Here is a 23,217-nt window from a genome sequence, read left to right on the forward strand (position 1 = left end):
GAGCCTGCCACTTTTGAACTCTTGCTTGCTGAGGTGTTCCAGCGAATGTCTCTGTAGATCTAAGAAAACTATTTTTTTATTTAAGTCGTTGACGTGCTGGCTGATACCCAAACAAGGGATGAGCTGGAGATGTCTCTGCCTTGGTCCTTTCACTGTTGGCTGCAACTTCCCGGCGGATATCAGGTGGTGCAATACTGGCTAAGCAGTGTAATTTCTCCACTAGTGTAGGGCGCAGACACCCTGTGATAATGCGCCATGACTCATTAAGAGCCACATCCACTGTTTTAGTGTGGTGAGATGTGTTCCACACTGGGCATGCATACTCAGCAGCAGAGTAGCACAGCGCAAGAGCAGATGTCTTCACTGTATCTGGTTGTGATCCCCAGGTTGTGCCAGTCAGCTTTCGTATGATATTGTTTCTAGCACCCACTTTTTGTTTGATGTTCACGCAGTGCTTCTTGTAGGTCAGAGCACGGTCCAGAGTGACTCCCAGGTATTTGGGTACGCTGCAATGCTCCAGTGGGATTCCTTCCCAGGTAATCCTCAGAGCTCGGGATGCTTGTCTGTTCTTGAGATGAATCATAGAATCAAAGAGTTGGAAGAGACCTCATGGGCCATCCAGTCCAACCCCCTGCCAAGAAGCAGGAATATTGCATTCAAATCACCCCTGACAGATGGCCATCCAGCCTCTGTTTAAAAGCTTCCAGAGAAGGAGCCTCCACCACACTCCGGGGCAGAGAGTTCCAGTGCTGAATGGCTCTCACAGTCAGGAAGTTCTTCCTCATGAAAGGCACATGTCTGTATTTTAGATGGGTTGGGGATCAGCTGGGTTTGAGCCTGCCACTTTTGGACTCTCGCTTACTGAGGTGTTCCAGCGAGTGTCTCTGTAGATCTTAGAAAACTATTTCTAGACTTAAGTCGTTGACGTGCTGGCTGATACCCAAACAGGGGATGAGCTGGAGATGTCTCAGGGGTTTTGGACTTCAACTCCCAGAATTCCTAAGAGTAGGCCAACCTAGCTGGGGCTTCTGGGAGTTGAAGTCCTACGCAACTGGGAAGCCCCGCCCCATTGGGTTCAGCGAACGCGCGTTGCTAGAGAGGGAAACGTGAGCTGCGGCACATAGAAAGCTCCAGGATTCCCACCAGTCAACAAACCTTTTCATTGGCTCTGCCCGACGTCCGTCTTCTTTTCGCCCAATCCGACCACACTTTCCGTTATTTGCGTCAGAGAGTACAGCTGAAGCTATTGGCTCACCCAGCCCCGCCTTTGTGGATTCTTCTCCTAGCTACCGCCTACTAATGAGCGACAGCGAAAGCACCCAATCAAAGGGGGGAAAGTGAGTAGCGTCATCGCTTCTCGCCTCCTCTTTAGCAGCGTGCCTGTAGCTTTGGGCTCCTGTCAGCTGCATTTCCAGCAGGGAGCGTTGTTGCATGTTCCGGCCTCTCAAGGTAAATAATGGCTGTATATGTGTTTGTGCAACTGGTTTTGGATTAAACCAGAGTAATGCAATGAAAGAAAACTGAAATAAAAATGAGTTTAATTTAGGGTGCATCTACACTGTGGAATTAATGCGGTTTGATACCACTTTACTGCAGAATCACGGGAGATGCAGTTTTACAAGGTCTGTAGCCCTCCCTGCCTAAGAATACTGATGCCTCAACATAATACAACTCCCAGGATTCCCATAGCATTGAGCCAAGGCAGTTAAAGTGGTGTCATACCGCATTAATTCCACAATGTAGATGCACCCTACATCTGAAACAACACCTGCCTAAATCTTACCCACAGAGTTCATTTGTGTTGCTTATTTGGCTCATCTTTTAGCTGATTGCTTTCTTGCAAAAAAGAAATATAATAATATTGAGTGGTGTTAGAAATATAATAATAATAATAATAATACTTTCCTTGCCTGCATTTCCTCAAACTATTAATACATAAATATTGAAAGACATAGATTAAAACACATGTAGGTTTTTTCTGGCTATGTGGCCATGTTCCAGAGGCATTCTCTCCTGACGTTTCGCCTACATCTATGGCAAGCATCCTCAGAGGTAGTGAGGTCTGTTGGAACTGGGAAAAAGGGTTTATATATCCGTGGAAGGACCAGGGTGGGACAAAGGACTCTTGTCTGCTGGAGCTAGGTGTGACTATTTCAACTGACCACCTGGAGCCCCCGGTGGCGCAGTGGGTTAAACCCCTGTGCCAGCAGGACTGAAGACCGACAGGTCGCAGGTTCGAATCCGGGGAGAGGCGGATGAGCTCCCTCTATCAGCTCCAGCTCCTCATGCGGGGACATGAGAGAAGCCTCCCACAAGGATGATAAAAAAAAAATCAAATCATCCAGGTGTCCCCTGGGCAATGTCCTTGCAGATGGCCAATTCTCTCACACCAGGAGCGACTTGCAGTCACTCCTGACACGACACAAAAACTGACCACCTTGATTAGTATTTGATTGCCTGGCAGTGCCTGGAGCAATCTTTTGTTGAGAGGTGATTAGATGTCCCAAATTGTTTTCCCTCTGCTGTTTTGCTGTTTTAATTTTAGAGTTTTTTTAATATTGGCAGCCAGATTTTGTTCATTTTCATGGTTTCCTCCTTTCTGTTGAAATTGTCCACACGCTTGTGGATTTCAATGCCTTCGACAACACATGAAAACCATTCAGATCCAGGGGCAACTCTGCAACCATATAAGGCTATTGATGTGTGGGTCTTTTCCCTTGTGATCTGGGTCAGGATTGGCTCTCAGGTGGATTAAATGCACATGTCGTGCTATTTTTGGTTGCGGCATTAAAACAAACCAATACAGGTTGAGTATCCCTTATCCAAAATGCTTGGCACCAGAAATATTTTGCATTTTGGATTTCCCTCCCTGGTTTTGGAATGCTTGCATATATGTAATGAAATATCTTGGAGATGAGACTCAAGCCGAAACATGAATTTCATTTACGTTTCAGATGTATGTTATGCACATAGCCTGGAGGTAATGTATTAAGTATTTTAAATAATTTTGTGCCTTAGATAAAGCTTATTGCACCATCAAAAAGGAAAGGTATCACTCTGTCAGCCACACACGTGGATGATTTTGGAGTATTTTGGAATTCTAGATTATGGGTACCTAACCTATAGGTGGTGCAGCGGGTTAAACCGCTGAGCTGCTGAACTTGCTGAAATTGGCAGTTCAAATCCAGGAAGCTGGGTGAGCTCCCCCTGTTAGCCCTAGCTTCTGCCAACCTACCTGTTTGAAAACATGCAAATGTGAGTAGATCAATAGGTACCGCTTCTGTGGGAAGGTAACGGCACTCCATGCAGTCATGGTGGCCACATGACCTTGGAGGTGCCTACGGACAATACCAACTCTTCAGCTTACGTGACTGTGGAGCAGAACAGGCAACTCCGCATCTGTACGCTTGTCCTCTATGCCCTGCCTCATGTACAGAGGAAGAATTGTTGGAGGCTACAGACAATGCCATTGCTGGGTTGTTGTAGGTTTTTTCGGGCTTTATGGCCATGGTCTAGAGGCATTCTTTCCTGATGTTTCGCCTGCATCTTTTTCGGGCTGTATGGCCATGGTCTAGAGGCATTCTTTCCTGATGTTTCGCCTGCATCTATAGATGCAGGCGAAACATCAGGAGAGAATGCCTCTAGACCATGGCCATACAGCCCGAAAAAACCTACAACAACCCAGTGATTCCGGCCATGAAAGCCTTCGACAATACAATGCCATTGCTGTTGCCCATTTTTGGTCAAAAGATATTTAGCCACCTGTGCTCCTTCTAATTTTATCGGTTTTATACTAATTTATGCAATGCTTTTGATACGAAATAAACAAGCTTAGAAATGGAGGTGAGCACCACCCCCCAGAGTCAGACACAACTAGACTTGTTAGAGGAAACCTTTACCTTTATTAACCTATAGAGATTTTGGAGATCATGAAGAAGTTATTTATATTCTGCCAGAAACAGGAAGAACCTGAGAAATAATGCTGATTTTACGACAGGCGTTTGTATATCTGATTTGTTTGAGAGCACAGTACTTCATACAGAGAGCATTTTTACAAGAGTGTGCAATTTTTAATCAGCTGCTTGCAGTAGCTGGATCCACAGTCAGCTGCTAGATGTATAATTAGTATTTTGTAGTTAACTACAAATTAAATTTTCTGCTTAATAGCTTGGAGATAGGATGACATTTCTTCCTCACTCCCATCCATTAATTCATCCTACCTGTACTGTTTGTTATGTGCCTTCAAAGCATTTCTGAGTTCTGGCATCCCAAGGTGAACCTGTGTTGGGGTTTTCTTCGCAAGATTTGTTCAAAGGGGCTTTGTCTTCACCTTCCTCTGAGGCTGAGAGAGCGTGACTTGCCCAAGTTTTCTATGACAGAGTGGGGATTTGAATCTTGGTGTCCTGAGTCATACAGACTCGTGGTCCAACATGTTAAACTACTTTAACTGCAGTATAGGACAGATTTATTATTCCTATATTGCCGAAGGCTTTAATGGCCGGAATCACTGGATTGTTGTAAGTTTTTCAGGCTGTATGGTCATGTTCCAGAAGCATTCTCTCCTGACGTTTCACCTGCATCTATGGCAGGCATCTTCGGAGGTTGTAAGGTCTCACAACCTCTGAGGATGCTTGCCATAGATGCAGGCAAAACGGCAGGAGAGAATGCTCCTGGAACATGCTCATACATCCTGAAAAATGTACAACAACCCATTATTATTCCTGTTTGTTGAGAGACTGAGTCCCAGGGTCATTCACTTGCATGCTGTTTTCTTTGCATGTAGAGTAATGATAAGTAAGATAAATTACAAAATAGTAAGATATTACCCAGAGAACCTACATGTAATTAAGGACACTCCTGATTTGTGTTTTAGCTGATAATATGAGTTGATTTTAATTGATTATATAGAACTATATTTGCTAGTGGAGAACAATGTTTCTGAAGGAAGAAGGACTTTGTTTTTAAATTATGAACATGTATGTTGCAGCACATTTCCTACAATCTGGTGGTCATATAAACATAAATTATAAAAAATTCGGCTACATTTAAAAAATTGGTCAAACTTTAAAAATAACCCTTTAATTGAGCAGTTAATTGTTCGTGTGTTCTAGCAATGAATAATAGTAGTGTTGAGACCTGTTATTTGGTAATCTTAGCATTACAGTGGTAATTTGAAATGGCACAATTGTTGTTTCTAAATATGTAAACATACTTGTGCAGTGTGAATAGAGTAGAATGGATGGGAATTTAGTCTTAAAAATCTCATTATTCCTGGCCACATAACTTGCAGGTTGAAAGGATTTTCATTGAATGGAGCTGGAATTGTCCTCCCCCCAATTTACTGTGGGAATTTTTGTTATATTGATTAATGACTAATAATGGGAGCATAAGCATGTTCATTGAGAACTGGGTAACTTAACAGTGGTGTACAGTGCATTAGTGCAAACCCAAAAGATTGGGAAAGGAGTAGCAAAACCAACATATTAACCAAAGAGAAGCTTCAAAAGAGACTTGATCAAAGGGAAGTCAGTAAGTTAATTCTCAAGGGGAGAACTTTCAGTGCAGTTTCTTTTCAGAACGGTAATTGAGATCCTGACAAAATATTTATTAATGTGAGAGACGAACGGATGCCATGAAGTGTAAATGTTCTTGGTCTTAGCCAGATTCTGTGTGAGCTTTTCAAGAAGGTTGCTCACCAGAGTTATTCATGACTGTAGTATTTACTACACAGTCATCACCAGCAAAGTAATTACATCTTGACTTTTTTTTGATGTCAGGAGCGATTTGAGAAACTACAAGTCGTTTCTGGTGTGAGAGAATTGGCTGGCTGTAAGGTCATTGCCCAGGAGACGCCTGGATGTTTTATCATCCAGTGGGGGACCTCTCTCATGTCCCCACATTTTTTTAAAGGACAAGGAAGCCTATTTGATCCAGCCAGCTTGCTAAGAAGAAAGGCAATTCACAATCTCTGCAGTCCAGAAGAAAAGAGTGACTGTAAAACATGTGTCTTTTTCATTTATATTGTTGACAAGGCCATATCCTGTTGACTGGCCAGGAAACAAAACAAATGACTAATGCAGGTGGGCTGCATGGTTGTGTTGCTCCAACCCTTCCCCTGGAATTGTATTAGTTGCACCAAGATGCAGTTTATCCTGGATTGCCCCTTTTTTGTTCTGCGGCAGTCAAATGGGGACACCAAGGCCTGTAATTTGTGAATACAAGTGACAGTGGCAACAAAAGAAATACTCTAGTTACCATTGACTTTGCCTCATTTGACTGAACAAAGTGGTCATTGCACTCTGTACTTTTCAGTTTCTGAATTCTAAAATCTTCTGAACAATTGGGGTGACGACTGTTGAGTCATTCAACCGTGTTTAGAAATCCTACAGCTAGTATTGCTTCTTCTTTTCCTTTGAACAGTTGCATGATAAATAGAAATTCAATATATGAATGGCTCCAGAAATGTCTGGTGTGGGAAACTTCTCTTGATAATTGCCCCCTCCCCCATGGCAGTATAAAAGCCCTGGCACACAAAAATATGATAGTCCTTCTGGTGGGTAGCTGTGAGTTTTCTGAGCTGTATGACCATGTTCCAGAAGCATTTTCTCCTGATGTTTCAGCCTGTGTTGGATGGGGTTACACTCCTCCTGAAGACACAGGTTCGCAGCTTGGGAGTGATCCTGGACTCAATCAGCTTCCGAGCAAAATTCAAAGTGCTGCTTTTAACCTACAAAACCCTACACGGTTCCGGCCCGGTTTACCTGTCAGAACGCATCTCCTATAAACCTAGGATGTTAAAATCTTCCAGAGAGGTCTTGCTCTTGGTCCCACCACTTTTGCAATCGCGAAAGGGCACTTCCATCTTTCTCCAAAATGTTTGCTAAATGTCCATGAATTATCCAAAAAGGCACATAAGCAGAGATAGTTTTCAAGAAGACTTGTAGTATTTGTAGTCTGACAAGGCATCAAAACACCAGCATGAAATCTCTCAAGAAATCTGCTTCCTTTGAAGCCTGGTACAAAAAAATGGATAGCAGCAGAGTCCTGTTGTTAAAGGTTAATTTAAGAATATGGCAATATTTGTTGACTTGTACCCTTACATAGTCTTCAAATACTTATGGTGAACCTGTCATGGGGGTTTCTTGACAGGAATTGTTCAGATGAGGTTTCCTCTTGCTTTAGAGGGTCAGAGAGTGGGACTCGCCCAATGAATTTCCATGGCCAAGCAATGAGGTGACCCTGGTCTTCAAGAGTCCTTATCCAACACTCAAAGATCTCTACTCCATTGCCTCTCAAGGTCACGTCACAATGAGACATCCTTTGCTTGTTTATTTGGTCATCTGAAATGTTTTGACACTCCTTTCCCATCACTGAGAAGGTTTGGCAGAGTTCATGGTGAAAACCAGGAAGAATTTGCCTCCTTCTCAGTTACAGAAATACGTTAATCTTCTTGCTCCCCCGTTGCGATTAGATTTAACTGTAGTACAAACAAGGAAGGGCTGCAGGGAATTCATTACAGTGGAATAGGTTTGGTTCCATTTTTAATGCAGCACAAACTGGATGCTTCTTTGACAGTAGAGACCTCTGTGCAAACCTCCAAGGGCTGCCTGTCCACCTCCATGCACAATTCAAAGTGGTGGTCTTGCCTATAAAGCCCTATACGGTTCTTGCCCAGCTTACTTGTCTGAACGTATCTCTTTGATCTGCCTCAGAGTCTAAGATCATCCAGGGAGGTCCTGCTCTTGATCCCGCCCTCCTCGCAAATGCAACTGGTGGGGACCAGAGGCGGGGCCTTCTTGGTGGTGGCCCCTGTCTGTGGAACACCCTCCCCAATGAAATTAGGTCAGCTCCATCTCTCCCTTCCTTTAGGAAAAAACCTCAAAGCATGGTTTTGGGACCAGGCATTTGGGTAGCAGGCTTAATAGTAATTACAATGCTTCATGAGAACTGATAATGGACAGGCTTTGGACTGGGTCTCTAGATACCGACTTGGTCTTGGATGTGGCTATATTGTTGTCAATGTTTTAAATGAATATTTTGCAACTTAATGTTTTAACTAATGTTTAATGTATGTTATATTGTTTTGTTTGTATGTGTTGGCATCAAATTGTTGCCAGTTGTAAGCCACCCAGAGTCATGTGGAGGAACCAGGGGTTGAGAAGGACAGGGTACAAATGGTTGAAATAAAATAAATAAATAAACGTACAGAAACCCATCAGGTGGGTTCGCATGGAAGTCCATGTTACAGAAGATGCAATGATTTTTGCAGACAGCTGAATTTACTACAGGCAGAAAGAGCTAGTTATGTAATAGGCCTTTTCCCTTCTGTCCTACAGTTTGTGATATATAGCAGTTGGGATGCTTCCAAATGGGCAGCAGCTTTGGTAAAGAGACACCGTGGACCTATTCTGCCCTGCCCTTAATGAATGTTCTTGTTAAAAGGAGGCAGAAACAGGAGAAACATGAGAAGATTACAAATGTCAGGTGTTTTTGTCTGGACGTTTTGTAAAATTCTGTGAAGAAGGAAGCACAAGGGTAGCCTAATCTGTTTTCACTCTTGGAAATCAGATAGCAGATGAAACCTGGAGCTCTAAGCCAGAAGGTTTTGGGTGGTTGTTATCAGTGAATAACTGTCCATCCTTCTGAAAAGATGGGCTTGCCCCCTTATCTTGCACCCTCTGTGTGTCCAGTTCTAATCAACCAACTCCTTTTGTTTCAGCCCATCATGTACAAAGACATATTGATGCAAATAGTGCAAAGGAGGAAATGGTTATCAGTCCCTGGTTATCAGGACCATCTGTGCCCGGAAGAGCAGGCTTCTGTGTGCAATCACGGTGGTGTTGTGGTTAGATTATTGGAGTAATAATAATTTTATTTTTTACCCACCTTTCCTTGTGGCTTGAGGTGGGTTACAGCATAGCTAAAACACATAATTATCATAAATATTATATAAAATATCCATATTAAGTGGTGTATCAGCCAAAGCTGGTAGTAAGTACTCCTGACCGTCACACCTGCCTAGGTTGACATTTGGATAGACTAATCCAGGAGCCCTTTTTCCAAGCTGCAAGCACAGTCTTTCAGGGGGAGTGTAATCCCACTGTTGACACCTCCATCCTCAGGTTAGTAGGATTCTATAGAACAGGATTCAAATTTCTGCTAAAGCATGGAAGCTCATTGACTGATCCTCAACAAGGCATATTCTCTCAGCCTCAGAGGAAAGCAAAGACAACCCTTCCTGAACAAATCTTGCCAAGAAAACCTCACAATAGAGTTGCCATAAGCCAGAAATGGCTTGAAGGCACACAACAACTTTATTGGAACTGCAAATTTAATGAAGTTCTTGGTAAGTGGAACAAGTTGTCCCATATAGATCCCTCTACTGCTTAGCCAGAATTGGGAACAATGATGATTGAAGCTGATAAGCTTATTTGTAGCAATGCATCAAAGGATTGCTGTGCAGAGCAAGTAGATTGCATGCCATGTGACAACATCACACTTAGCTTATATAATCATCTGATTAGATACTTTCTCAAATATTTTCCCCACGCAGTTCTCTAGTGATAGGTACCCATCTGAATTCTATCGAGCATAATGTATGAGTCATTTGGCTATTATTAGAGTATTCTGAGATCTTCAAACAAAATACCTTTAAAAAAATAATCATATTCTGCTTCAACTAGTTCTCAGGATGAATTTGCAGTAGCATGAGAATTGGTGTTGGACCATGGGCAACTGAATAAAGCAGAGGAGCCAATTATACCACTTTGGAGGTCATGCAGACTACCTGAAACAGATTGACTATAACCCTAAGTCCATTTCTGATTTGGAAAAAAATGTTATTGTGATGTCAAATAGTGTAGGCCACCAGCACAGATTCTGCAAGCTTCCAGGAGCCTTTCCAGAGCACACAATTATAGCACCTTGCTGTTTCAGCTGTTACAGCTGAATCCTGTACAATCCTGGGGTTTTGAGTTTGGTATGGCAGTGTAGCACTATGCCTGAGGATTATGAACACTCCTTCTTAAACTGCAAATTCCAAGTTTCTGTAGGGTGGAACCATGACAGGTAAAGTGGAATTATAGCGGCATAATTATGTGTTGTGAAAGGGCCCCAGGAAGTATTTTGAGTTTGCCTTCTTTGTGGAGGAGTGTCCAAAGATTTACATGCTGCCACCTTAGAAAGTTTCATCCGCACCAAGAGGACCATTTTTGGGAGAGAGGGTGTAGGTGCCCCCTTGAGAAATACTAGAAGACAGGTCCAGAAAAGAGATCAAAGTTATGTGGTTTGAATATAGGGTGGAGAGACATCAAATTCTTTTTGGACAAGGTAAAGGAGAGGCTTTCTTCCTTGAGGTCATTATATAATTGCTCTTACTTTCCTGTCTCCAGTAAAATAACTGGGTCAGATGGTTTTGAAGACTTACTGGAGAATTCATGCACACTGCTGAAATCCGTTTCCAGATAAGTTGGGTGTAGATGCCTTATTTTAAAGCAATAAAATAATTCAGGAATTTGAGACAAAAGTGAAAAGAGCAATTCAAAAGTCTTCTCAAAATGCATATATGTTTATGTTAAAAGCTTGTAGTTCTCACCTTCAGGAAGACCATTAGAAAAGAGGCTTCCAGAAATACCTACCATGCAAAAACTGACAGAGAAATGTTGATGACATATTATGTAAATCTTTCCAGATCCTTACTTTCTCCGGAAAAAATTGTGTTGGGAGGCTATGAAGTAGGTTGTATAGTGTCCCTATTGAGGGAAGTTTTGGTAACACTGTATTCTACTTTGGTCAGGTCTTGTATGGAATGCTGTGTCCAGTTTTGGGCAAACAGTTCAGTAAAGGCGGAATGTGTCCATGTTGTTTATCTTTTCAGTTGCTTCTGACTCTTCGTGACCTAATGGACCAGTCCATGCCAGAGCTCCCTGTCAGCTGTGGCCATTTCCAGCTCCTTCAAGGTCAAGTCAGTCACTTCATGGATACAATCCATCCATCTTGCCCTTGGCTGGCCTCTCTTCCAGTGTGTCCATAGGAGGTTGAAATAGGTGGTAAAAAGTCTAGAAACCAAGTCCTTTGAGGAACAGTGTAAGGAGATATAGACATTTTGCTTGGAGAAGATGATTGAGGGGTGATAGGATGGCTATCTTCAAATATTTGAATGGATGTTATGTAGAGGATGGATCAAGTTTGTTTTTTGTTGCAGAGAGCAGAGCACAAACCACTGCATTTAAATTATATGAAAAAGATTGTGATTAAACATTAGGAAGAATTTCCTGAAGGTGATTGCTGTTCAGAATGAGAAGAGATTGCCCTGGGAAAGATGGAATCTCTTTTGGGAGGACCAACTCTTGGAGTGCTTTAGTCTTTCTGCAGGACAGTGAGTTGGACGTAGGTGGCCCTTGTGGTTTTGTCCAAGGATGATTTTATGCTAGACGTCCTTTCCCAGCTTGGAGTTTCGATGTGCTCTTGGGCAACAACTCTTATTATCTATAGCCATCATGTTGTTTTGAATAATGAGAACTGATTTCCAGCAATATCTGGGAACCCAAGATTGAGAGTAACAGGGTTGAACCTTTCTTTTTAAATTTTGCATTTAAGGATTTGTGTACCATTTGCATATCAGAGGAATTTTTTCAGTCACATAAACTTGAACCCACAGTCTGAAGGGTAATAGTTCAGGCACGTTTTACAGTACTATCTCGTTGAGAAGCAGAACCTAAGTGTGTATTTTTCCAACTTTTCATTCCTAATTAATTTTAAGTGCAGTGGAGCTCAATTTTCTTTTCCTTTTTCTCTTCACATATAGATAGGCTGCGATATTAAGTTTTCTATTTATGCAGGATTTTGTAGCATATAAGGTGAGTTCACATTATTTTACATGAAATACATGCATGATTTTTAGTATTATTTTCATCACCTGCAAGAACCTTATGAATATATGAGGACTAGTATTTTGAATGACAGTTTAGCAAATCCCCACATTAGCTAGAGACCCACCTGATTTTTAAAAAATCAATTTCCTCCTATTATGTGTGTTAATTACGCTTATCATCTTTGAGCACTGGTAAAGTTTCTGGGAAAGAAAGAAAAACTTCTCGCAAATGGAAGAAAATATGGCAGCGGTCCCTGGCAGATTAGGAAAATAAATTGCTGGCCCTCCCCCTGTTATATAACCTGAAATACACTCATGTGCCATATAAAGCAACCAGTACCCTCCTGCATTGTACGAAAAAGATGAATAGTGATAATAAGGGTTCCTTTCAGGAAATCTTGTTCACCACTGTTGATCAGGGAAGCTTATGAATGTTGTATTGTTGAAGGCTTTCATGTCTGGAATCACTGGGTTGTTGTAGATTTTTCGGGTTGTATGGCCATGTTCTAGAAGTATTCTCTCCCGACATTTCACCTGCATCTATGGCAGGCATCCTCAGAGGTTGTGAGGTTCACAACCCTTCTAAATGTTCCTTGCAACCCAATGGACCACATCATCTGATCTGTTCTTTTTATTTTTGTCTAGATGGTATCTCATTAAACACCACTCCTGTCCCAAATCTAAAGAAGATATCTCTTCCGTTAAAATGACAAAATACAGACTCGTCCTGCTGAGACACGGTGAAGGGGCCTGGAACAAAGAGAACCGCTTCTGCAGCTGGGTGGATCAGAAGCTGAGCAGCGATGGGGTGAAAGAAGCTCAGAACTGTGGCAGGCACCTCAAAGCACTTGGATTCGAATTTGACCTTGTCTTTACGTCCATCCTCAGCCGTTCTATTCAGACTGCTTGGCACGTCCTGGAGCAGATGGGGCAGGAATGGGTTCCCACCGAGGCTTCGTGGCGGCTCAACGAGCGGCATTACGGTGCCTTGATTGGCCTCAACCGGGCCGAAATGGCCCTCAACCACGGTGAAGAGCAGGTGAAAAGGTGGCGGAGGAGCTATGATGTCACGCCGCCTCCCATCACGGAGTCCCATCCTTATTACCACGAAATCTATAACGATCGCAGATATAAGCACTGTGACGTGCTCTTGGAAAAGCTTCCCAAGGCTGAAAGCCTGAAGGAAGTGCTTGATAGACTCCTTCCCTATTGGAATGGGAGGATAGCACCAGAGGTGAAGAGAGGCAAGACGGTTCTCATTTCTGCTCATGGGAACAGCACGAGGGCTCTACTAAAACACTTGGAGAGTAAGTTATTATATGTTGACTTTAGGCTTTGTAACAATCATGTTGCCTATTTTAATAGAGGTGTTCTCCTTTATCCACTAGTGGAAGAAGTAAACTGTGTGACAACTGAGGTGTGACCTCTTAGTTGTAGAATGCCTGCCTGTTTGAGGCCCAGTTAGTCCATATCCTGGCTTCATTCTGGTCTCAGAGAAAAACATAGCTTTTTATCAATTCCAGAATTTCCTGATGATACTTGAAATTGTGAGCAGCGGCAAACACGCTTGGAGCACCTCATGTTTCTTTGGCTCCTTCTCTCTGCTGATGGGGCACTTTTGTGTGTCATGTCTTTAATTCTGAGTGTCTTCCCCTGAGTAGTTATACAACAGCCATCCAGTAATCTTAAATCTGCCTCTTCAATCTGAGCTTGCACATGTAGGTTTGGTATTTCCCAATATGAAACCTATATATCATTTGTCAATTAAACTGTCTGGGTTCAACCTTGCATTGGCCAACCAGTTCCTTAAAAGGCTGAGAGAGTGGGGGTAAGTTAATAATAATTCCTAGGCTATTGCCAAATTTGGCCAAGCCTTTTGTAAAGAGATGACTGACTTGAGTTCCTTAATAAATCAGCCTGGTATGTCTTCATTTGCTATGTTAGTACCACAGCCAAGCTGTAAAAGTGGAAGAACACAGGGCTGTTTAAAAGTAGCCTAGTTTGCTTGAGTGGCTTGCTGAGAACCAATTCTTGTCTTGCTGCCCAGGTTGACGGCTGTGTTATTGGCATTTGTAGGTAGGGGACAGATATCAGAGATTGCAGATCACATGCTTTGCATGTACAAAGTCCTAGATTCAGTCCCTGGCAACTCCAGAGAGGCCTGGAAGGAAAATAAATCCTGTCTTGAAGCTTGGAGATCCATTGTTAGTCAACACTACATGGTTTGACATGCGTTTCAACAGACTTAAAGATATGCTCATGTGAAATAAAACAACCAACTTAAGATTTGCACAAACAAATATTATGAACCTTCTAGATACCAACTGAAGGCTTCTTACAAAATGCATCCAAGATTTTTTTTTCCTTTCACTAAACTTCACTATGATTTCCATTTTGGTAGCCAAGCTTCATAATGATGCGCTTTTAACATGTTAGGGCAGCTGGCTAATCCAATGTCCACTTATCTTCCTGTTTTGCTGCCTATGTTTCCTTGGTAATGGATTGTGGAGGAAGCTGCTGTACTTAGGCAGGATCACAAAGTCATGAAAAGCTTAACGAGAGTAGAACCCTCCTCTGTTCCAGCTCAAGCATAGTTTATTGCATTTTCACTACAGAGATGCAGCTACACACCAAACACCGAAGCTCTGTGTGTTTCTTCAGTCTGCCAACATCCACCTAAGGCTATGCTGATGTGGCTTAAAAACCAGTCCAGTTAGACATTGGATGAGAAAGAAAAGGGATGGGGCTGAGCAAAACCATTTGCAAAAAGTAGCTTCACTGCCAGAGGCTTTGCTGAGATATGTTGTACTTCAGGTGACCCATATATGTGCCCTTTGAAGAACTTGGATTTAGGTTTGTGTGTTCTTGGCAGTACACATTTTACCACATCCCTGTTTCAGAACTGGAAGCTAATTTCACATGGATTGCTTTACCATTGAGCCACTTTGTCAAGTATATCATTGACTTGGAGTCCAGAGACTTTGAGGTACTTGATTACCAGATTATCCGGCACAGGATTTGCGTAGACATTGTTTTAAATTAACCACTTCCAATGAAAACATTTTAAAATATGCTCTCGCTTCTGACTCACTTATGGAGCTTTTTGAAACGCAACCCTTTCAAAAGGGAAGGTGCACCAATCCCTCTGCATTCTTAGCACTAGGAAGGAAAGGGCAGGAGGCATTTTCTGGCCACATGAAAAAGAGAGTCAGAAAAAGAAGATTAAGGAGTCTGGAAAGGTTTTCATTGATCTTAACTTCCATGGAAGGGAAAAATCTGGTGGAGTGTCCTAACTAGTAAGCATGACTTATTGATTAGATGAAAGTGATCCATTTAGTGATGGGTGTGACTTTTAGTAGTTCTCATGAAATGTTGCTATGAATTGAAAATGGGCCATTTTGCCTTGTATGTATGGGGAGCAATTATTCTGCCAATAACCAACTTGCCATAAAGATCTGGGTGTCTGTTTCATCTCAGGACCAATAGTTGTAAAATGGGTATTTTTATTACAAGAACGTAGTCTTGTTTCCTCTGAGTTTGGCAAAATACAGAGGAACCAGGGATGTTGTTTGATGTGAAATAATGAAGAAAGCTTGCATGGCAGCCAGTCGACCCTAAGGATTATCTTGGAACACCTTCATTCATGTGTTAATGTGAATTTGACTATAGAACTCTGTCCTTTTACTCTTGCTGAGAAGTAGGCCAAAAAGGGTGAAAATACAATTTACAAATTTTGTAGAAAACTCTGAATATATCTTATGTGATTGCACTCAAAAAGACAATATATTGAGGGCTAAAGAGCCAACATGAACATAAGGAAGAACTTCCTGTGAGAGTTGTTCAGCAGTGGAACTCTCTGCCCCAGAGTGTGATGGCTCTTTCTTTGGAGGTTTTTAAACAGAAGCTAGGCGGCCATCTGTCGGGGGTGCTTTGAATGCAATTTTCCTACTTCTTGGTAAGCCCCCACCTTAGAAACCTTCAAGAAGGATCTCAAAACCTGGCTTTTCTGTTGCGCTTTTGGAAAGTAGCCATACAATCCATACACTGCTTCTCCCTCCTCAACGTTTTTGTTCCTATAGTACACTTCCTCCCACTTGTATGAAGGCCTATTTCTTACGACCCCATTTCTTTATGAGCTTCTCCCTCACAAATAATCTGCTCCATTCCTAGTATTTTATCTTGCACATGCGGCCTGCTCATTGTCATTGTGATTATGAATGATGTTGCATTGTATTTTATATTGCTTATTGTATTCATATGTTTTGTGTATTTTACTGTGTTGTTGCTTGTGTTTTGTTTTTTATTTTATTGTAATATGTTGTTGGGCTTGGCCTCATGTAAGCCGCCCCAAGTCCCTGTTGGTGGCGGGGTATAAAGATGATTATGATGATGATGATTATTATTGGTAGGGGGTTGGACTAGGTGGCCCACGAGGTCTCTTCCAACGCTATGATTCTATGATGTTAGTAGTTTGAATGTATTCAAGTATTTGTTAAACATAAGAATACTCATTTTCTAATACTGTACATTGCTGTATTTTAAAACCTTCATATTAATATTTAGAGATAAGTCTTGCTTTGAAAAGCATTTTTCTTGTTCCAAAGAAGAAGTATTTCATAGTGGTTTCCGGCATATCAATTTTTTTTTAGTTCCCCACTACAAAAATTCCAAATTCTCTTTTTAATTGTGGACCTTCAAATCTATAGGTACACATATCATGACATGGCAATGGACAGTTTCTCGAGTGTATTGTCGAAGGCTTTCATGGCTGGAATCACTGGGTTGTTGTAGGTTTTTTCGGGCTATGGCCATGTTCTAAAGGCATTTTCTCCTGACGTTTTGCCTGCATCTATGGCAAGCATCCTCAGAGGTAGTGAGGTCTGTTGGAACTAGGAGAAAGGGTTTATATATCTTATATATTTGATTGCACTGCCAGGCAATCAAATGCTAATCAAGGTGATCAGTTGAAACATTCACACCTGGCTCTAGTAGACAAGAGTCCTTTGTCCCACCCTGGTCATTCCACAGATATATAAACTCTTTTTCCTAGTTCAACAGACCTCACTACCTCTGAGGATGCTTGCCATAGATGTAGGCGAAACGTCAGGAGAAAATGCCTTTAGAACATGGCCATATAGTCCGAAAACACCTACAACAACCCAGTTTCTTGGGTATTTAGGTGGACCTTTGCTCTTCCATGCTTGGTGAAAACGGCTGGGATCGCAGCACAAATAGATATGGATGCAACACTGCAATGAAAGTTCAGTCGGGTTGTGTTACATGTCTTGAGAAGTAATGAGAAACTGGCTTGGTTGAAACATAAGGCAGTGCAGGAGACTTGGAGAGGTGAAACCAAGAAGGAAAAGGTCTCAGGTCGTCTGAGGTCTTTATTTATTTATTTTGCAAACTATCTTTGTTTATGAATGTAACCAAACTTCAAACAAATGCTAACAGGAAGCCCTCTATTGGTTAAATATGATGCAACTGAGTGCTTTCTTAGATAAGTAAGCAGGAATATTTCTTAAATGCCATGGCTCTCCTTATTTTCCCTTGAGCTAAATACAGGGGCTGGTCTGAATCAGCAATAGCTTCCGATGTTTCCCTGCAGTTAGCATCCTTTTATTGTGCCAATTCGTTCTCTCCAAATGCAGCAATTCTCCCATTTCCCATGCTTTCGTCTCTGGTTAACAAAGCAAAAAAGCTGCAAACCATTAGTGATAATCAGTAGTTTGTCTCCATACACAGCTATGTTTGTAAATATGACAACACTGATGTATTTGTTTCAAAAATATGGAAAACATCGAGTTTTAGTTAAAGGTTACATAGCAATGACTGTTAGTATGAGTTGAGATCATCCAATAGTTAAACTGTGCTGTCGCACGCTGGGCCTGTGCATAAGACTGTAGACAGGACATAAATTCTGTGTGCCCAACGGGACGCCGGGGCTGCCTCAGATTAAAGGCCCTTGGACCTCCCCAAACAGAGTCTTTAGATTGCTTAAAGGTTCAACAAAGTTATTGAAAACAAACAGGTACTTCAAGGCTTTCTTAATAGTCTATTGACTCTCTCAATCTTGTCCACTGGGAACAGGCACTATCTTCTTAACTGTATACTAACTAATGGGGAAATCCTTAACTTCTAATCTGGGCAGTCTGTACTTGCCTCTGTTGGCGTGGAGCCCCTGCACCCGGTACCAACTGCGTCTGGCTTCCGCGAGCGACCCTTACCAAGCAGAGCTTTATAGACTTCCAGGGAAAAAGAAGGAGTTCAGGTTTTGGTGATGTCTGGCTGAAGTCCCTCAGCAAAGGAGCTGTAAGGCTGTATGATCCTCGGCCAAGCTGTGGGGCTGTATCTCCCCGGCCAAGCCGTAGAAGACGAAGCTTTCTACAGGAGCTCTTCGTTTTATGTCCTGTGCGAAAGGCTTCTCTGTGTGGACTGAACCCAAACTGGCTCCTATTCCCTCCAAAAACCCAAAGGGGAGCGGGACCAGGGAACCTAACTATAATTGACAGGTGGCTTACCCTATGATTGCAGCCAAAAGAAGCCACCTATCTGCAGAGTCCCTGAAACTTAGGACTGCAACAAACATTAAATGCAAAGCAAACAAAATTGGAGCTCCTAGTGCAGTTGTACCAGCACATATACACTCTCAGCCTCAGAGGAAGGCAAAGGTGAATTACTTCTGAACAAATCTTTCCAAAAAACCTGTGTGATAGGTTTTCTTTAGGATTGCCATACACAAGGACTCTTTGAAGTCACACAACAACTCAGTATACAGTGGGCTCTTAGTATCTGCTGGGGTTTAGTTCAAGGATCCCCATTGATACCAAAATTAGAAGATACTTCTGACTCATTTTGTACAGTGCCATAATAAAATTTTATTTTATTTATTTAATATTACTATAGTTATACACCGCCCTTTTCACCCCAAAGGGGACTCAGAGCAGCTTACAAATTAAGGCAAAAATTTGATGCCGTATCATACACACAACAATAAACATACCATTTCAAATTATAAAACAGTTAAAACATATAAACAGTTGACACATATAAATACAATAAAACAGATTAAAAACATAGATAGTGCCAAGTCTTGATTTTCCATACTTCTTGATTTTTCCATAGTGATTATTAAAATTGCTAGATTGAAGTTGAATTCCCTATTACCCTACTCCCTGACTGCCTGTGTACAAAGCCAAGTCTTTAACTTTTTTCCTGAAGACCAGGAGGGATGGGGCTAGTCTGATGCCAGTGGGGAGGGAGTTCCACAGCCGAGGGGCCACCACTGAGAAGGCCCTGTTTCTCGTCCCTAGCTGTCGCATTTGCAAAGAGGGTGGGACCGAGAGCCGTGCCTCCGCAGTAGATCTTAAAGCTCTAGTTGGCTCATAAAAGGGAGATATGTTTGGATAGGTGAGTTGGACCAGAACTGTTACCTGTTCATGCCCAGCATTATTTTTAAAATTTTTAATTATTACATTTGGCCCAGCCATATAATGCGTCGTGTTATTGTTATTGTTTTTGCTTATTTTGCTTATGAGTTTATGTATTGCTTTTGTATTATTGTTGTTATTGTTTACTGTTGTATTGTGGGCTCGGCCTCATGTAAGCCACACCGAGTCCCTCGGGAGATGGTAGCGGGGTACAAATAAAGTATTGTTATTATTATTAGGGCTTTATAGGGCAAAGCCAGCACTTTGAATTGAGCCCAGTAGCAAACTGGCAGTCAGTGGAGCTGACGTAACAGGGGTTGTATACTTCCTGTACACCACTTCCTGTAAGAATTTTGTCTGCTGTTCATTAGACTACTTGGAACTTGTCCCTTGTAGAAAACAACAAAATCAAGTTTTAGTTTTTGGTTGTTTAAAATCAATATTTTCAAGCATGGATGAGGCCCAGTTGTATAGTTTGCTTTAGGCATGATGGGTATCTTGAAGAAAAATACAGACACACAGGGAAAAAAAGATTGTAGCTTCTTGCACCAAATAGGCCAGTCAGATAGACATCCATCCAAGTGTGGATTTTTATTTGGATGGACGTCTATCTGATTCTAGTGTGTCAGCGATTTTGGCCGTAATACAACTGTGAATTTCCACAAGATCCCCTCTCCTCTTTGTTAATGTGTCAAGCAGAAGATGCATTTATATATCTGAAGAAAACACACTATTTGTTCAGCTGTCAGCGGGTTGTCCCCTTTCTCTATTGTTTTAAAATGCCAAAGGCAAATGGATGTTGTGCAGCTGTTATATGCCCTCACCACATCTTTCAGTTGCCTTATTAGTCAGAAGCAAGAGATATGTGGGACAAATTCTGTCATTTCGATGATGTGTATAGTTTCTGTTGATGTGGCCGAACTACCATAGCTAGCCAATTCCCCTCCAGCTGAATGTACCTCCCCTAGTGTTACTGAGTTTCAGCCAGTACAGTAGTACCATTGTTCATAGTCATACTGACTCATTGATTTTTCTCCTCAAATGCTCAAGTAAAGTGTGAAGTCATGGAATTAAAGCCCATGGTAGCTTCTGGCTTTAATACTTAAAATATTCTTGGGTATGTTTATTATGGGTATATGCATGTGAGGATTATCCACGTGAGAACTGGAAAAGGTTCTTGTACCCTTTGTTAAAATGGAATAATAGCACTGCGATTCTGTAGTAACACTTTAGGGGTGTGTGTAGTGAAGATGGGTGTTTCATGGCAGCCTGGAATTCTTCTTAGAACTGAAGGAATGTGGAAATATTTGACTTTTTTCTTCTTTGCAGACATTTCTGACGAGGCCATAGTCAACGTCACTCTTCCCACTGGCATCCCAGTTCTCCTTGAGCTTGATGAAAACCTACATGCACTTGGCACACATCAGTTTCTTGGGGACCAAGAAGCCATCCAAGCGGCCATCAAGAAGGTGGAAGATCAAGGAAAAGCCAAACCTGTTGTTTAAAAATAAAGAGGACTTTACAAATATTGCACATATAACTTTTGCCACATGTGGTGGATAGAGCTTCATAGTTAGTTACACTCTACCAACATCCTTTATTTTACATTCTCAGCAAGTGATAGAGAATGGCAGTGATATTTTCGCAGTCCATCTTTGAAGACCAGAGTTCAGATCTCAGTACAAGTAAGAGTAGAGCATTGGTTTGTTTAATTTTTATGTAGAACGAGAGAATGCTGTTGCCTAAGCTTCTTGCATACTTTCTATAAGAGAGAAATAATTTGTGTGCTATAGATTTATGCCAAGACCCCACCATTATGATCTGCAGAGAAAACATCTTCACATAGCCCTCAAATAAGGACAGCAAGCTTTCAGGTTTACGAATGCTGTACCTTCATAGGAATGTTTGAGTCAGAGTACGTGTTTCCTTTTCTCTAAAACAGTCCATTTTGTGTTGTGTATATAGCCCTTGGCTTTGTATTAAGCTATTTATTAGATGCATCACTGATTGTATAATTTTTTAACAAAGTCCTTAAAACTCTCTTATCTGAACCTTTCCAGAATCGGTTCTTTCTTCCTCTCTGGCAAGGATAATTGTTGTTTATTCTCCTATGGTGGCATTGACTGCATGGGTTATAAGTTAATTTAGGATGGCCCAAAGTGTGTGGTTACCTTTCTCTTGAGGTACCTTGTCCTACTGCTTTTATTTTTTTTAACAAAGTCAATGTGAGAACTTAAAACAAACAGAAAAAACAGTGGGATGGGTCACTCGTTCCCTTCCCCTAGCCTTCCCTTCCCCTAGCCTTCTCTTCCCCAGCCTCCCCTTTCCTTCCCCTTGCCTTCCCTTTCCTCCCCCTAGTCCTCCCTTCCCATAGCCTTCCCTTTCCTTTGCCTAGTCTTCCCTTCCCTACCCCCCTAGCCTTCCCTTCCCTTAGCCTTCTCTTCCCCAGCCCTTCCCCTTGCCTTCCCTTTCCTCCCCCTAGTCCTCCCTTCCCGTAGCCTTCCCTTTCCTTCGCCTGGTCTTCCCTTCCCTAGCCTTCCCTTCCCCTAGCCTTCTCTTCCCCAGCCTCCCCTTTCCTTCCCCTTGCCTTCCCTTTCCTCCCCCTAGTCCTCCCTTCCCGTAGCCTTCCCTTTCCTTCGCCTGGTCTTCCCTTCCCTAGCCTTCCCTTCCCCTAGCCTTCTCTTCCCCAGCCTCCCCTTTCCTTCCCCTTGCCTTCCCTTTCCTCCCCCTAGTCCTCCCTTCCCGTAGCCTTCCCTTTCCTTCGCCTAGTCTTCCCTTCCCTAGCCTTCCCTTCCCCTAGCCTTCTCTTCCCCAGCCTCCTCTTTCCTTCCCCTTGCCTTCCCTTTCCTCCCCCTTGTCTTACCTTCCCCCAGTCTTCCCTTCCCGTAGCCTTCCCTTTCCTCCCCCTAGTCTTCCCTTCCCTACCCCTACCCTCCCTTTCCCTACCCTTCCCTTCCCTTCCCCTAACCTAAATCCTTACATGGCTACTGAAAGCTTTTGTTTTTTAATGTAGAAACTACAGCACATTTGCTAACTCTTGTTGATTTAAATGCAGAACAGCTATGGTAGTAATTCAGCCAAATAAAACATTCAAACTAAATTTCTGTGCCACTGATGTTTTAGAAAGTAATTCTTTTTTGGCATTTACAATGAACGAATAGCACCAAGATCTCTTTTTTTATACATCAAAAGTTTAACTCAGGTTTAGGGAACAGCTGGTTCCAAGTGTCCTTCCAGTTTGTTCTCTTTGGCTCCCTATGCTGTCAAAATTCAGTTAAGATTTCTCTTTGATTTTCTCTGCAAACCTGCAATGAGGAGACCTATGCAGGCTAGCTACTACAAACAGGATGCTAAATTGCTATTTCTCCATTTGTCATGCACTGGGATATGAACTTGTCTTTTGGTAGTTAGCAGAGAGCTGTTTCTCCACAGAGATCCATCAGTTTATTTTCTAAACTTTGAAGTTGTTACGAAAATTATACCAGTGGAGAGTGTTTTTTGAGTGGAGAGGAAAATGTGGAATGTTCAGGAGACTGAAATATGTTAATTGTTTTGGATTAACTTAAATTGCTTTTATGCTGTACAAGTGACAAATACAGTTTAGTTTGTACCTACAAAATGTCTTGAGTTTTTGTAAACAAATAGCTGTTAATGTAAAGATCTTTCTCAGAAGAAGTATTCATTATTCCTTCCCCTTCTCTTACAATTTGAAGCCATTTCCAATTATGTTAATGTTTTGTTATTGATCTGGAACTGTTTAGTTTTGGCCGGGCTGAAATATAATAATATTTTGGTTGTTTTAGGTTTTTTGGGCTGTATGGCCATGTTCTACTAGAAGCATTCTCTCCTGACGTTTCGCCTGCATTTTTGGCAAGCATCCTCAGAGGTTGTGAGGATGCTTGCCACAGATGCAAG

The 23,217-nt window shown here is 42.0% G+C and overlaps 1 protein-coding gene across 2 annotated transcripts; it reads left to right on the top strand.

Annotated features, from left to right (window-relative positions):
* The first annotated feature begins 1,350 nt into the window (after nt 1-1,350).
* BPGM (bisphosphoglycerate mutase) lies at nt 1,351-22,921 on the top strand. Of its 2 annotated transcripts, XM_060776663.2 has the most exons (4): nt 1,356-1,449; nt 11,807-11,858; nt 12,518-13,179; nt 20,632-22,921. In XM_060776663.2, the coding sequence occupies exons 3-4, from the start codon at nt 12,579-12,581 to the stop codon at nt 20,805-20,807; spliced, it is 777 nt and encodes a 258-aa protein (XP_060632646.1). In that variant the 5' UTR covers nt 1,356-1,449; nt 11,807-11,858; nt 12,518-12,578; the 3' UTR covers nt 20,808-22,921. The 2 variants fall into 2 exon arrangements, with proteins under 2 accessions (XP_060632645.1, XP_060632646.1); XM_060776662.2 differs by lacking the exon at nt 11,807-11,858 and having other exon boundaries at nt 1,351-1,449.
* Nucleotides 22,922-23,217: the final 296 nt, after the last annotated feature.

This window comes from Anolis sagrei, chromosome 5 (assembly GCF_037176765.1).
Source record: "Anolis sagrei isolate rAnoSag1 chromosome 5, rAnoSag1.mat, whole genome shotgun sequence".
Classification (NCBI taxonomy): Eukaryota; Metazoa; Chordata; class Lepidosauria; order Squamata; family Dactyloidae; genus Anolis; species Anolis sagrei.

Coding starts and splice junctions, on each gene's coding strand:
- BPGM (XM_060776662.2), top strand. CDS start 12,579: ATGACAAAATACAGACTCGTCCTGCTGAGACACGGTGAAGGGGCCTGG. Junction 13,180..20,631: donor TCTACTAAAACACTTGGAGA/GTAAGTTATTAT, acceptor TCTTCTTTGCAG/ACATTTCTGACGAGGCCATA.